General features: G+C 40.8%; 1 protein-coding gene across 4 annotated transcripts in view; it reads right to left on the bottom strand.

Annotated features, from left to right (window-relative positions):
• NRP2 (neuropilin 2) overlaps window positions 1–16,815 on the bottom strand; it is a 147,741-nt gene that overhangs the window by 29,043 nt on the left and 101,883 nt on the right. For 2 of the 4 annotated variants that reach the window (XM_072620109.1, XM_072620111.1), the window contains exons 13-15: window positions 11,212–11,474; window positions 9,682–9,778; window positions 8,247–8,282 (exon numbers count right to left, since the gene is read on the bottom strand). In XM_072620109.1, coding sequence (XP_072476210.1) covers window positions 8,247–8,282; window positions 9,682–9,778; window positions 11,212–11,474 — 396 coding nt within the window. The remainder of the gene's footprint in view (window positions 1–8,246; window positions 8,283–9,681; window positions 9,779–11,211; window positions 11,475–16,815) is intronic. The other 2 variants (XM_072620110.1, XM_072620112.1) reach the window with 1 other exon arrangement.

The following is a 16,815-nucleotide window of genomic DNA, read 5'->3' as shown; positions in this document are numbered from 1 at the left end:
GATGAGAATCTGGTTCAGAATATTTCTGAGACTGCTCAAATCAGAAATGAGCTCTACTGATGAATATAGTTTATCTTTGACCTCAGGAAAATCACTTACTACCCATCTGCCTTCTGGCTAGCAGTTAGTTCTCAGTCCCAAGACATGAAGTGGTGGTTCAAGATACTTCTGCACAAGATATTTTTGTCACCATCAAGAACACTGCCAAACATTTCTCCTGAGGTGCTCCCATCTGCATAGGGTTGTGGACCTTGGTCAAAGTTCTTTACTGAACATGCAGAATGGCTTGGGTGACTTATGCTTTTAGACTCAGATCTGAACCAGTACCATGTGATTGCTCAACAGTCTTCTACAGTGGTTATGGTTTAGTAAAAATAAGCATTATGCCAGACTTTTTCTTCCTGACTTGTAGAATCTAGTTGACTTCGTCATCAGTAGTGGAAGAAAGATATACTATACTTAGACAATCTTTCAAAGAAAACCTGACTTTCTTGCCTTATCAAAGTGACTTGCTAGCTCCTCTGGACAGAGGGTTTCTTTTCTTTCCAATGAAAAAGGAATTTTTTGGTAACTCTCAGACAATCAGAAGCACCCCTCCCCCCCATACTTCTGGAATAGCTGAGAGGGAGAGGCTTCATGATGTATTCTCTATTGAGATCAAAACCATGAGGGTTCCTGGGCCCTGAGGATACAATAAAGTCATCCCTTTGCCTACCACAGTCCATTGTATATAGGAGGCCCTTAATGAATATTTCTTGATTGAATAACACCATGCTACATTTCTTATTTTTCTCTTCTTTCATTCTTCCTTTTCCTCAATTCCCATATACCTGGGGAAACCTTTATGCTTTTCAATATTGACATCACTGTGGCTGGTAAAGATTTTGTGGGAATACTGGAAATTTAGAAACTGAGAAAATCGTCAGCCTGAGACTCCCAACAAAATGGTGTATCAATTCATTTATTCAGGCTGCCTGATAACAGTCTCTGCCACTGTTTTCTGTTTTTGTTTTGCTATGTGTAAACTCAGAAGAATTCAAGGGGACATAAAGTAAGAGAAGAGGAGACCTGAAGTAAATGACTCAGAAGAGGACTCCCCTATCCTTTGGGGAAGGTATTTGTCTCTGATTTGCGATCATGGCCTTTGAGGGACATTCTTTAATGAGGGTGTGGCTTCCCAGTCAGAGAAAAATGACAGTAATGAATCAATAGGGATTAACTCCACATCCAAAGCACCTGACCAGACAACAGCAACTACCCAGTTTTCTATTAAGCCAGAATGTAGTCACAAATGTCTGCTCCTCACCGTATTACCACCTCCTACTCATAAAGCTCCCCAAATTCCCAGTAAAATGCATTTTCCCCCAGATTAGTGGTAAGAGTTGCACATTAAAAAAGCACACTATTCTGACTGGACTTCTAAATGGCAATGTAGGCCAAAGAAGTCCAGGAGCCCCTTAGGTCTCTGGGAGCTGTCCCTTGGGCCAATGAGGCAGGCATGGCATTAGGCTTCATTATCAGTCAATCAGAGAGGCAAAAAGGTACAGCAGATAGAGAGCCAGCCTTCAATTCTAGAAGAACAAGTCTGACGTCTGACACATATTAGCTGAGTCACAAGAGACAAGTCACTGAATGTCTCTGTGCCTCTAAGCAACTCTAAGACCATAAATTATACACAACTTGTTAATGGGCATTGGTGGAGGGAGTTTCAACACCAGACATTTCCTACACTGAAGAAATCACAAATTTGGACCAAAAAACCCCAATAACAACAAAAAAGCCTGTCCTCATAATCTCTGGGCAAGGGATGGTGTTGAGGGAATGAACAGTCAGGGGAACATGGAATCAGCATGGCTCTCCATACCAGGATCCTTTTCAGGATAGAGGATAACTAGTGGATGAAAATGAATTCAATTCAGCTTTTTCTTGCCTAACCAAACAAGGACTGGGCCATATGGAACCTCCACCCTCTTTTACAGTTTTCCCTGACATTCTCAGCAAGATACAAAGATCAGCATACAGAAGACTGAGGATGAAACATGCCACTCACTTCAAACCATAGAGGTGCTGAACTTAATAAGCAGAGATACATTTGGGGGTATGCCTGATGTGGTAATTTGCTGTGCAGGACTATACATGTTTATAATGAAGGGGTTTTTTTTATTGTTCAATAAGTGAATAGGGTTGGGGGAAGGGGACAGATTACAAATGCATGTAAAAATAAACTAACTAATTTTTACAATTTTTATAAAGACAAAAGAACCAGTGGATTCTATTCCATTTGCTTACATTTGGCCCTAGCAAAAGATGCTGAGAATCGTGTAGAGTATTTTCTGGGGAAAGAATTCCACCTTCTTCAGGAAGTCTACCAGTGATTCCTAGTTAGTGATGATTTTGGATCCTGACTCTCTTCCATTTTTCTGATGGAACATTTATCATATATTATTTTGTCCATTAAACTGTGAGCTCCTCAAGGACAAGGGCTGTAGTTTTCCTTTCATTGTATCCCTAGTGCTTAGCACAGGGCCTGGCACCTAGTAGGCACTTAATGAGTGCTTACTATTGACTTATTTTTGTACATTATTTATACATGTATATATATAAAATAATTGTTATATATAAAATAATATATTTAAGTATGTTCTGTACTTATGTTATATATTATGTACTATCTATATAATTTTTTTTCCTGCTACAATGTAGTCTCCAAGAGAGCAGGGATGTATCTTATCTAAACTCTTTTATCTCTCCTTGTGCCTTGCACAGAGCTCGTCACATAAGAAAGAGAAATTGGGTTTATTTAGCTTGTCTCCAGAAGACAGAACTATGAGTAAAAGGTAGAAGCCTTGAGAGGCAGGTTTAGACCTGATATAAGAGAAAGCTTTCTAACAATTAGTATTACTCCCAAACGGCTGCCTTAGTAGGGATTGGTCTTCCTCTTCCTAGAATTTTTGAGGTTGGCTGACTGCTTGTGGAAGAGGTTGTACAAGGGAGTCTGGGTAAGACATGGGTTAGACAGGAGGTCTCTGAGGGTTGTCTTGGCCAACTCTTGAATCCTGAGACTCCAGAAATTTAATCAGTTGCCTGTATTGTTGAATTGAGCCATTGTTGTGGTCACACATGGATGAGTGAATAAATTATTTATTAAATGTTTGCTATATGTGAAGCTGGGGACAGAAATAGAAAATTAAGACTGTCTCTGCTCTCAAGGAACTCCCATTCTAATGGAGGAGACAAAACATAGAAGAGTAAATACACTTAAAAAGTTCATCATATGTTCCTCTGGTGCAGGAAATGCACTTAAAACCTTCACATTTGGGGTTGAACTGCATTTTAGCCCAGACTACCCATCCTCAGAGGATCCTCACAAAATTCTAAAATTCCACTGTTCATCTGTTTAAAGCTTTTGCTTTAAGAGATGAGTGGGGCAGACAAGGAGCTATTATTTTTTGTAAATTTCAGTCTTGTCCAGGTGTTGTAACGTGTGGGTGTGACCCTTCCTTGGTTGCCTTGCGTTGGGGTTTTATACTGTTTATGACATATTCCCAAATAAATTTATTCCCTTAAGAATTTATTTTTATAGAATAAAAGATGACATGATTTCTGTTATTTCTATTACATATAACTTTTTTTAAAAATCTTTAAACTGTTTCCAATTCTTTAATTATTTTATATTAATTTGTTATTTAATAGGATAGCTAAGTGGTGCAGTGGATGGAATGTTAGGCTTGGCATCAGGAAGACAAATTCAAATATAGCCTCAGAAACTTGCTAGCTATGTGACCTTGGACAAGTCACTTAACCTCTGTTTGCCACTAGAGAATGAAATAGCAAACTATTCCAATATCTTTGCCAAGAAAATCCCATGGACAGGTCCATGGGGTCATGAAGAGTCAGACACGACTGAAACTACTGAACAGCAGCAGCAACAGTGATAACTGAGGGAGGAAAGATGTTTTCTAAACAAAAACTGGTGTTTTTTCCTTTCTTAAAAACATGTGAAATCTGTTCTGTGAGCTAACATGGGTAAGGACACTCACTGAGGTAATCGTCATAGGTTGAAATGAAAGGCCCAGAGAAAGAGAACTTCAAAGACAAGGAATTTGTTTAATTTGTTAGATGTAATTTTTTTTTAAATGGCTGGTTCCACCCCAGACAGAAAGTTTACAGAAGATGGTGGAAAAATGAGTAACCCGCCCACTGATCTCTTCTGAGAGAGAACGGAGAAGTACAAAGTGTCCTGCAAATGACTAATGAGGCAAATATCTCCCCTTGATCTTTGTTTGCCACTCAGGCAGCAAAGGAATGAGGGAGAAACATCACAGGGTTTTCACCAAAGCCACCAGAAGCTGCTCTTTTTGGAAGTCTAACTCCGCCATTATATTCAGATCGATGGCAAAACGCGAAACCTCTGCCTTCTTCCCCTATCCCTAGAGCTTGTTTTCCTTTCTTTCAACCAAGGACTGTCCTTTATGTTCATGGAGAAGGGTGGTCAGGGAAAGAAATTTTCATCTCTTCAGACAAACTGACCTTGGCAGCTGTTTGGATTAATGGTAAACTATGGGGAATGTGTCCAAGCTCTTTGAGGGTGTGCAGTGTACCTCACACATAACCCATGAGTGTCTCCAAAAGCAAACAATGTCAACCAAGTTATCCCGTTTACACATATCTCATCTCCATGCTTTCCTGCTCAGCAACACCTATTCTTAATCTGGCAGTGAGAGGAGGGTAAGAGAGGAGCCAGGAACAATTCACACACCACAGCTGCCTCTCTGAAACGCAGGCATGGATTGATTACTAATACTTTCCTTCCTTTCATCAGAGGATCACTCTGCCGAGCACTAATTAACCCTCACAGTCATCCTTGTAACACTTGAAAATACTCCAAATGGAGACATTCCTAGATTATGTTGAAACAGAAGGACTGTTTCAGGTCCTACACTTTGGGGGAGCCATGCCGTGAGCTAGGAGTATTCAAGAAGCAGCTAGAAGGTGAATGGGCCAGTTGGTGCTAAACAAGGTTCATTCGTATATAATCCACTCATATCCCCGTAACCTAGCTCTAATAAACCAGTGGGACTACCTCCTTTCTTTCTGCTTAGATTACCCTTCAGACATTTTTTTCTTCCTTCAAGTCTGCCCTAGACCTTCATTTTAAACATACACGATGTATCCACAGTTGGTTTGTTCTTGGGTTTGGGGGACCAAGAAAACACATGGTATGCCAGACCTTCTTCCCCCACCCTTTAAGATGACTTCAAGTCCCAGATGGCCCTGACACTTCAAAGAAAAATGAGCCAGTTACAATGAAGCAAAGTTTACTGGATGAGTACAGCAATGGTTCTTAGGAAACCCCCATCTTCCTTAAAAGAAGAGGTTAGCATCTAGCACACAAACGTCTAGGATCCTGGTAGGCCGAATAGTTGGTGAGCCATGCACATTTATCTTCCCTATTTCTTGTTTCAAAAGAAACACACTGTAACAGTAATAATAACAATTCTTAGGCTGCAAGGTGCTAAAAATATCCACCTGCCCACTAAGTACAGAACACTGATTACAACTTTGTGTATTTTTATTGGCTCCTTTACTATTGCTCTTCTGTTAGGTTGGTTTTTTTTTTAAGCATTGGTTGAGAGGAAACACTCCGTCATCTTAACTGGATTACTTGTATCACTCTTTTCTTTGTGTAAGGCACATTTTTATTCTTTAATTGTTTAATTCATAAAAGAGATACATGATTGTATCACATTTGTATGAAATGCTTTAAAAAACATACAACTTAGACTGCGCGTTATTCTAAGTGATTTTGTAACCCAAAAAAATGGACTTTGTTTAAAATACAAGAACACGCAATTTTTCCATTTTCTCCCCTTTTCCTCACACGCCATTATAAAGCCACAGATAACATGCCAAAGCAGAAAGCACATTTAAGACTATTTGAATGCAAAAGAAAATGTTTCATAGTGAAAAAGAAAATAAGAAAAAAGCAAAACTTTTAAAGATATCTCCAAATCTAAAATTACCCACACAACCCAGGACCAAAAGCATTTATTTGCCTTAAGTATTTACTCTAAAAACATTCTGAGTTCTTCCTAAGAAGGTGATATTTTCAGTCTCAAAGTCATTCTGAACTAATCCCCCCCTTCTCTAAAAAAACCCAAAACAAACTAAAAAACTAACCCACCGAGACATGGGATCCATGTGAACAGCTGCTACCATAGAACTTGACCAGCATAATTTTCTCCATCACTACCAGATTCCCTTGCTCCCAACCTCATCCTGTTGTGTTTGGGAATACATAACTTTTTTTCTCTCTCTCTGTTTCTCCTCTCACATGAAAGGGGCTGTTTTAATACTCAGTATACTCAACTCTGCCCCGAAGAGGTCTACCATAACATTTGTTTACATGTCTATTTGTTAAAGGAGACATTATTAAGCTTTCTGGGAAACACTTATGCATGTGACTTGAATAGAGCACAGGTGCACCCATTTGTTTATTCTCTTAGAGAAGTGAAGCCCTTTGCACCACACTGACCAGGCATGGCCCAAATCATGGGATCCCACACTCACATCACAATGGCATGGGTAGCCTCTTCTGGGAAGTCTTTTCTTATTTTTACATGAGCACTTTGAGGCTCACTACATTATAGCAGTTATCACTTGACCTGATAGATATACAAGAAGATAATGATTTTATTTACCTAGATTGTACTAAAGGTAAAAACTTGAATTCAAACTGTCATCACGTAAATTTTGGAAAATTCTTCCACAATTTTTATTCAAATTTACATATATCTCATATCCAAATAATTCCAAAGCATGTAGATTTAATACCCTGAACACGTATGTGTTTGTGTATGCTCAGGCACGTGTCTTGAGATGGAAACAGAGTCCAGGAAGGTAACAGAGAAAAGTAATTCCTACTATTGAAACCTGTTATTTCCATTCTCAACCCACTCCAATCTCTACCTCTCACTTCTCTGCTGTCTTAGAGCTGTAAGTGGTGACTAGCAAATTAGGCAAACAAATAAGGAATTAGAGAGTGCATCCAGGTAACAAACTAGGGACTTATCTGTCCCTGAGTGACTGAGCTAGCCATGAGTTGGGCAGATTAATGGAAATAAAGATAAAGTCTAGACTTTGGATATAAAAATGACTTTCTTTATCTCTGATACATATCACCTCCGGGTGACATCCAGTAAAATCTTAACAGGGCATAATAGCATCACACAACTCTTTTTGCATAGGACAGTTTATGATTAAAGCCTGCAAATATAGAGAAGGTATGTGGGTGTTTCTGTGAGTAGTTTATACACAAAGTGTAGAAGGCTAAATATCCTTTACTTGGGGTACCCCTCCTTCACAATACATTAATCACCTACCGATAAAGACTTTGGAAATGTCACTTTTATGGGATTATGGGTAGGAAGATACAAAAAGCCAACTAAATTATCCACAGCACAGAGAACTCCCATTCATTTAGACTCTGAAAAGTGTCCCTCTCTTTCCAAATGAGGTAGGCTCCCTAAATTATACGGTTATTGCTATATGCTCAATTGACTTAACAGGGAGATTTAAAAAAATCTCATTTTCTATTTTCTAGCCCTGTATTTGAAGTCTTCTGTTCTAGACACTAAATACACCATTTCTCCGTGTTTCTTTTACTTTTATACATCAACTTCTGAACTCTAATTGTCCCTCCTTCTGACAGTCATTTCCAGAGTCTACTCCTAATTTTCTTCCTTCACAAAACCACCTGCCATTATACCTTACTGTGGAATAATTGAGACTGCTGTCTTGGTGCCTGGAAACTGGAAAGAAACCATCTTCATGCTAAAATAAATCATTGCCACCTCATTTCACTTTTAATTTGCTACTGATTTCTTCGTTAACTCTGTCTACTGGCTCTCTTTCCACACCACTCATATATTTCAAGCCTCGTTGCTCCCCATTGGTCAATGTAGGGCCGAGAGGTTTATTCCTAACCTATTTGTCTCTATTACTGGCTTCTAAACTTTAATTAGACAAAAGATAGTAAGAACTCTCAAGCCCATCTGCTACCACTGCAGGCGTAGTTAGTGCCATCTAGTGTTGGGAAGATATATCACCCATTTCCCCTAAGTAACAGCACCACAAAAACTTGGTCAAAATTAGAGAATATTGTTTTTCAAATTCACATTACAGGGGATGGTAAAGTGGAGAGGCAAAAGAACAGCATATATGCATATTTTAAAAATATCTTTTACCTGAAAAATTCTCACCTGGGAAAGCTGTGATAGGTTCTGAAAGAGAAAAAAAAAGATGCTTTATATTAGAAAGAAGAAAGCAAAAGTGACAATGGAATAGGATGAATGAAGCTAAATTACTTCTGGTAACTTTTCTGTAACACCCTCGCTCGTGGTTCTGAAATATCATGCCTAAAAGTATCTTTTACATATTCTGTACCATATCTAACACATCATCAGAAGAAGAAGGTACCTAAAGTTTCTTTGGAACAAAAAAAAATCCTTCTTGGATGAATGGATCCCCAAAGTATTGTAATCAGTTACTTATCACTGATTACGTTCTCACTGGATCACTTTTAGATGCTGGAAGCCTGGGAGTTTCCCAGAGGGACCAGGTTAATCCCAGGTGCTGGTGATATCACCACATATGCACATACCCAAGATAAATGTGCCAAGAAAAGCATTTTGTGAGTTATTAGAGTTACTTCTCAGGCCAAAGAAATTCTAGTTCCTTCTCAATGCTACCTGTTTTCTACACTGGCCTAAGTCTACTGCTCACAGTGAGACTTATGGCATGGAAGACAAAATGTCTGGCAAAGCAATCGAAGGGCAACCCAAGTAGGAAAACATTAACCTGAAGGTGAGACAATGAGTGGTAAGTGTGTCTTTCATTGAGGTTTGTAGGGACATCTGACCAATAAGACAATATTGCACCTTGCTCTTCTACAGGGTCATTGAGTCACTCAATTCTCCAATGACCACTTAGTTTACGCATTTGGTGGATAAGATACTAAATTTCTAATAGCTTGGTTTATTTGCCAGGGTTTTCCCTGTAATTCATTCAGGTAAAAGAATCTCTTAAGTAATTATGCTATTGCTAACACAGTTGAAGTTGTTTTTTGTTTGTTTGAAATTTCCTAATCTATTTTTTTGGGGGGGGGGGAGGGTTTGGTGGTTTTCATTTTTGCTTGCTTGTGAAGGCTTCCATTAAATTCATCAAGTCCTGTGAGCATGTAATCCTGACTGGCAAGTGGTTTTCATCCTGTAGCATTTTCCTTGCTAAAAGCTAGAGTTTGATGATGGGGTCGTGGTGTTCAGAAGTTCTTTATACTTAGTGTACATCTATGTTGATTGGGAACATGGCATACTAAGCTTTACTTCAAGTCATCCTGGGTATCCTAAACAGTCCAGGGAATTCTATCCATTTCTAACCTCAAGTATATGAGCTTTCTCTTTCTAGAGAGCAACTTCTTTTCCTTTTTTTCCCCTTTCCCTTCCTTAGTAGCGAGGAAGAGGAATTGCCAGCTCCTTTCATTGAGGTAGTAACTGAGTTTTGTGCCCTGAGTTGAATACAGGAAGCACAGCATCTAACACAGTGATCTACTGCCTTCTGGTGTGTACACCAGCACTTGTTGTCTAGTTTGGAGCAGCCCAGAGGAGACAGATGTTGACATACCCATGCAGTTCTCTAGAGGGATATCAGTGCCTATCCGGATATCATCGATGGCGATCTCTCCTGAGCGTCCTTTGCCTAGAATTCCCTCGAACACAATCTATGAAAACAATCAGAACAAATCCCATGGTTAGGTGAAGTTTCCATGACCAAACAGTGCAAAGATTTCTCATTTCTTCCCTACTTGTCATTATGTCTTTGTTTGCCTGTTTATTCATTTATTAATTCTTTCTTTCGTTGCACCTGGTATGCATTTGTTGACCACATGGCAGCAGCATTTAGAAATCTTAATTCTAAGAGTTGGTTCAGATCAAATGCATATTTGAGGGGGTGGAGGGAGAAAAAAATAACCCCACACAAGGTAATAAATTTTTATGTCTAGTAACTAGAACACATTAATTAAAAAGAACCCTAACCTGATCTATGTTTAAAATTTTTCCTTTCTTTTTCCTTCAATACCCAAGTTAGGTATAGCATTCTTATAACTCAGAGGAAATGAGTAGGTTGGGACACTATGAGAAAGGGAGAGTATGGATTCACTTTGCTTTGAGGGCACACAGCTTCCTTATGGGTACACCATTACAACCAGGAGAAAATGACTCTCAACAATACCCCTCTAACACAGGGATAGAAAGGGTGGCGAGCAAACAGAGGTGCCTTTGCTCTGTGATGTTAAATCATCACTCTCTCTCTCTCTCTCTCTCTCTCTCTCTCTCTCTCTCTCTCTCTCTCTCTCTCTCTCTCTCTCTCTCTCTCTCTCTCTGCAAACTAGCACATGTCCTCTGGCAAGCTAAGCAAACAGTTGGCTGGCTCACCCGCCATCTGTTGCTGCTTCTTGGCTGGGGAGGAGAAGGTTAATGCTGAAGCTGGTATGGAGTCACCTATTCCAAAGGGTGCCTCGGGCGATTTCTGGCCAGTCTACCAGTATCAGAACAGCTCCCACCTCTTCTGTGCCTCAGTTTCTCTCTCTGTCTCTCTCTTTGTCTGTCTGTCTCTGTCTCTATCTCTCTTCAATAGAGATCATAAAAGCCATAGTGCCGCTGGGAGAGACCAAAGGCCACAGAGAGAGCAGGCAGCTTCCACTCCCCTTCCCTGGCTCAGATTCATCAAGGCAGGTCAGGAAAGGCTGTTTATATTTCCTTCAGAGAATCTTAAGAACAAGACATTGCTTTTCCCTTCTAGTGGGGAAGGTTTGTTTGTGTTTATTTTTCTGGCTTTTGTCCTTTTGTCAGGCTACCAGATAACAATCTAAAATAAAATGGAGGGGGGAGAAAGCATTTGTCCAGAGAAGATTTCAGCAATAGAGAAGCAATGGGAGGAACAAAGAGCCGAGTCTGGGTGTATAGATAGGCACATTCTGAATAACAAATAAGAGTGTCATTTAGTTGCTATGGCAACGGGAGAAACACAATGAAAACAGCGGAGCTTAACCACGTTCCCTAATGATGAATGGGCACAGCCCTTTGAAATATTGAAATAAGGCTGCGAATGATTCCTTTCAATCTTCCCACAAATCTCCTTTTATCACCTCACCTGATATTCCATTTCATCACTTGGCAAGATGATCCTTCCTTGTCTCCACTCGTTGCCTTGGTCTTCCCGGATGACCCAGAGGAGCTTGCTGGCTTGGCTGGCTTTCCGAACCACTTGCAGAGCGATCCCACTCCCACCTGTGGCTTGGTATTGGAATTCCATACAGACAGGGCTTCTGGGCAGGTAGAGGGCAGGGCTGATGAGCCGGCCGTGCTGGTCCTCTCTCCTTCCATTACTCTGGAGCCTTAAATAGTTCCTACCATCTGCCAGAAAGAAACCCAAAGCAGGGTGGTAACATTAGCCCCTGTCAAGGACACTAGCACTCAGAGCTTTGTTTCCAAACAGGATCCCAAAGGATCAGGACCCTGCAGTGAAAGATGGAGCAAAAAGGGTGGCTGGTTTGTTCTTTTTCTGATCACCAACTTGCCTAAGTGTATGGGATACTGGCTGATGATTGGAAAGTCTCAAAAACTGCCTCCCCTAGGCTGCTATTCTGTGTAGCCTTTACAATCTCTTGCCTCTAGCTCTGATCACAAAGGAGGCATTTTAGCTGTCACATCTCTACCCGTGATGCTAGATGGCTTTGGGGATTCAGAGACACCTATCATCATTTAGAAACCACAATACAGATGTTATTAAGGAGGAGGTGGGCTCTGGGGAAGTAGTGGGGTTTGGGGAGGAGATGGCACAGCGAGGGGGCCACCAAATGGGTACATACCTCCCACTCCTTTCCCGATCCTGCCTGGGGAGCCTTGCACTTGGCTGCCTTTTTGTAGAAAGCCAGACACACGCAGATCCAATGACAACAATAACCGTCATTATCACTAATGAGCTCTGGGGGCCTCTAGAACAGGCTTCACTTTTAGCATCGAATATAAATATCCTAGAAAATTAGGGTTTTCCCCTTCCAGATTTTTGGAGAATGAATTTAATTGCTGTTTGGTTTCAAATACAAATCAAACACCAAGTAGAATACCAAGTTTCTAATATTGTGGGCTAGTGCCATGCCTGCTGGTTCTGTAGCCAATGAGAAACTGGTGCCAGTGGCTTGCACCTGCAAATCCCAGCTCGTAGGGGTATCTGACCGCTTGTACAAAGGACAGGTTGGCCCTTGCTGATGTAAATCAATTGCATCTGCCTCTGGGTAAACAAAACATACAAGTCTACCTTCTGTTCAAGGGCTATGCCTAAAAAGCTGCAGCTAAGGCAGAGGAATACCACTTTCACTGAAGACCCAGCATAAAACAGGAAATAAATAGCATGATGCACTGGCATCATCCACAGATGGATGGTTACATGCAGGTAAAAGAGATATCTTGGGTAGGTAAAGAATGAGGCTAAAGCAGCACTTTGGCAATTACTAGTTATTTACTAGCCTTTGGCCACTGCCGCCTTGGCTAATATCATCCTGGCTAAGCCAGGACCCACCAATCGAAGAGGTGGGTGCCCTGGAAGTTGCATAGAAGGCAGCTACCTCTTCCCCTTCACTCCTCTGGCCCAGTCTTGTTCCCTAGACTCCTCTTTATCAGTAACTCCAGAATGAAATGCCCTTGCTCTGTCAAACTCTGTTCTCTCAGATTCCTTCTCCCTTCTTTCTAACCTTGGAGTCAAATTACACAAATTTCACAGCGTACGCTCTGACTGCTGTTGCTGCCTTATTGCCCCCACCGCCCAAACTACCCTGAATTGAATTTGGCTGCCCAGCTCCCTTCCCTGCCCAGCCCAAACAAGCATGGTCTCTTTTTACAAAGTGTGAATGGTTTCCATTTCACACTCAAATAAGCACAGGGGAGATTCTAAAAACAACAGCAACAAACCACTATCTTAGAAAGGTAATAGCATTTAAATTCTCTTCTGTGAAAGGAGACTACCCTGGGAAAAGACTCAACTTGGCATTCAAGGCCTGCTATCATCTGGCCCAGTCCTTCCCAACCATGGTATTGCCAATTCACATGAACCTTCTTTTCAAGCTGGAATAGTTTCATCCTACCATACCACAAATACTTTGTATTGATTCAGTGCCTGTGTTTTTTTCCTCCCCATTCCACCCAGTCCACATGAATTTCTCCCTACTCTCAGCTTCTATAAGCATTCAACTGCTCTGTATCATCCACTCATTTGGGCATGTAATTACACATCGCTTACAACACTGTCACTAAATTGTTTGATTTTTAGCTTCACCTTCAACTAAAAGAGAGGCTTCTAGAGGGCAGGCGCCATGACATGCCTTTGTACTGGTTCTGCCACATACCTGGAATGCATTGCTTCCTCACCCCTCCTTCCTAAAGTACCTGGCTTCCTTCAAGGGACTTCATCTCAAGTTCCACCACCTACATGATCTCCCAGCTGCTAATGCCCTCTTCCTGAAAAAAAAATTCATTTATACTTTCTTTGTATATATTTTTTCTTTATTATCTGTCTCTGTGTATTCCCCCAATAAGATGTAAGCTCCTCGGAGGATCAGGACTGTTGCTGTTTTTATTTTGGGGGGGAGGATCTCTGGGGGTCCAATGCCTAGCTTGGCACATAGTAGTTATTCAATAAATGCTTGGTGAATTAGTGAATGAGAGACTTATGCTTCTTTTCTACCACTCTCTGCATCTGTGTATATGTAGATACTTAATAAACACATATTGATGAATAAATGATAAATGAGGGGAAAAGTTACAGCTCTTGGTGTCCTGGAGATAGAAGAGAAATGGGTATTTCTGAGCCTGGGTATCCTTCAAGTTCATATAAGCATTCTAGAGCTATTTCCCATCCTCTTCTCAGTCAACAGACCATGGTAGTAGCAAAGAAATGACCAGAGACTGATGATCACAAGTATCCAGTTATCCAATGAGTCATCAACTGACCAAAAGGTTCCTCTCTTCCACCCCCTATAATTTAAAAGTCATCACTTGCTTCTCCTCATGAGTGAAAGGAATTGGATTTCAAAGACTTGGCATTCCACTTTCTCTTTCATATTTTTCTCAAACAACAAGACCTACTTACTGACTAAAAATTGCTTGGCAAGAAATGCTGTCACTCGTGTGAATTTATGTTCTTAAGAGGCAGGGAGACAGTGCAACAGTGAGAAATTCCTAGGTGGAAATGGAATCTGTGTGGAGGTGTGGAGGATGGCGCTGGCAAGAGTCTATTTTACTTCCATATATTGCTACCCAAACAAAGGGCATCATTAGGCCAAAAATCTTACAGAGTCACTCCCCTAGGGACTCAGGAATGCCTTCTCTCTTTCTCTACAGGAAGGTGATAATACTGTAGTTTGCACGGCAATTCTGAGGACCAGGGAGTTAATGCTGGTGAAGTGCTAAGTACTGTGGAGGCTGCTGACGGGCACATAATTCACCACTGACATCCAAGCTAATCCACTCATCTGTGGGATCCAGAGACTAGCAGAGCTCCGATTTTCACTCTGTTAAATCATTTGCTCCCTACTTGCCTATTAAGTGCTATGAGCTCTGGGGGAAAAGATGATATGCAAATTTGAGGAATTAGTAGCAGACATGAGTTTAAGCACATGCTGGGCTGAAAAGTATCCTTCACAGACGGAGAACAGAACTGATCCAAGGTCATGGTAGAGGTTGGGTCCAAAGTAGGACAAGTCCAGGAAGGGGTAGGAGACATTTCATTTCAATGTCACCCTGAGGATTGTGGTTTGATCTCAGGATTCTATATTCCTGCAGGGGAGAAAGAGCATTTGGTTTGACTGGAAGACTTATAGAAATCTTCAAGACTACATTGAATCTAGAATGAACCAACTCATAGTATTTCAGAACTGGAAAGGAATCCAGAGAATTAGTCCAACCAGAACCAGGAATCCCATCTACAATATACCCAACAAGTCATCTAATTTCCACCTGAAGTCCAAGAGTGACCAGGAATCTTAGTACCTAAACATACAGTCTCCAGGCATTACATCCTACTTTCATACAATTCTAATTGTTAGGAACTATTTTCCTTCTATGGGCCTGAGGTCTACCTGTTACTTCTACCTGTTGGTCCTTGATATAATCTGTGAGGCTAAACACTACAAGTCTAATCCTTTTACTGCATGAGACCTTCTCAAACATTCAAAGACAGCTATGATGCCCCAACCACTAAATATCTTTGTCTCCAGGCTAACGTCCTCTAGTTCTTTCAAATAGTCCACCTATGGTTTGGTTTTGAACTCTACAATCATCTTCATTGCCTTCCTCTGAAACTGCACTGTGTTATCAGTAATAATCCAATACTAACTCAAAATCTTATAAAAGTGAATGCTGAAAACTATCTTTACTATCTTTTAACTGGAAAAAAATTGAATACTATTAAGAGGGAAGAATAAATCTAAAGGTGCTATGCAAAAAAATTAATAAAAATCCAATATTTTGAGAATACATTATTTCATCAGTGTGGGTATTCCTTTCATTAACACAGATCCTAACCCTTCTGTGTCTCCCTAGATGATCTTTATAAGTTGCTGTGGCATGAAAAATTCACCAACTGGTGGTCAAATTTCTGGGGTAAGCTTCTGTGAACTTAGCACTCTCACTGGGAGGAAGCATCCAAGAAGACTGCTGATTGAGGTTGTCAACATCTCTCCTCAAATGTGGTGCTCAGGACTAAACATGATGTTCCAGATGTGGTCTGGCCAGGGCCGAGCAAAGGAGGACTATTATAATCTCTCTTGTTTTATATATTATCTTTCCATTAATAAAGTCTAAGGCTCACCAGCTTTTTTGACTCCCATATTACTGTGCTGACTCAAAACAAAGTAGGAAAATCCTCAGAGTGACTGATGTGTGCACAAAGACAGGATTCCCTGATATGTCCAAGTTTTTGTCAGAAACAAGACCCATTCTCCTTGAACCCCTTAAACTTTCTGACCCTGCTGCTCCCCAAAGGGCTCACTCTAATTATCTCCATAGCTTTTCCATCCAACTGTAGTAGGTAGTGGTACAGTCATACAGTCACACAGGATCTTGGATTGAAAGGAATCCTCAGAGATCATGTAGTCTACCCCGCTTCCCCTCCGCCTCCAGGCAGCTGTTCTTAAATAGCCAAGGAAGCAGATGTTGACTCTTCAAGAAGGAGATTTCTTAGGCTCATCATCTGTGTACTCTGCTGTCTAACAGCCTTCACTATGAGAATATTCTTTTCTCCAGCTACCATTTGTCCTGCTGTAATTTCAAGGCCATTCTCTCCATGATGGTGAAAATCCGGTCTCTATGCTTTCTCTTTCTGGCTCCTGGAGATAGGCTGCTACCATCTCAGAAGTGAGTGAGTATGGGAGAAAGGGACAGAGTTACTAAGTGTCTGACCACCTTAATCCTTCCAGCTGTTGGTGCTCTCTCACCCAAAAGAATGCTTCTCTCTAGCAAAATGTAAGCTCACTCCTTGAAGAGGAATGGTCTCATTTATGTTTTTGTATCCCCAATACAATGCCCAGTACTTGTGCTTAAATAAATGCCTTGTTGATATGGTTTATAATCATTCACGTAGGTAAAGGCAGTTAATGCCCCCCACAGTCATAGGCTCATAGATCTATAACTAGATCAATTAAAGGTCATTTTGCCCAACTCTCTCATTTTACAGACGAATGGAGACCTATGAAGTTTTCAG

The sequence above is a fragment of the Notamacropus eugenii genome, chromosome 6 (assembly GCF_028372415.1).
Source record: "Notamacropus eugenii isolate mMacEug1 chromosome 6, mMacEug1.pri_v2, whole genome shotgun sequence".
Classification (NCBI taxonomy): Eukaryota; Metazoa; Chordata; class Mammalia; order Diprotodontia; family Macropodidae; genus Notamacropus; species Notamacropus eugenii.
Note: the sequence above shows the minus strand (reverse complement) of the source record. Positions and strands in the feature narration are given on the sequence as shown.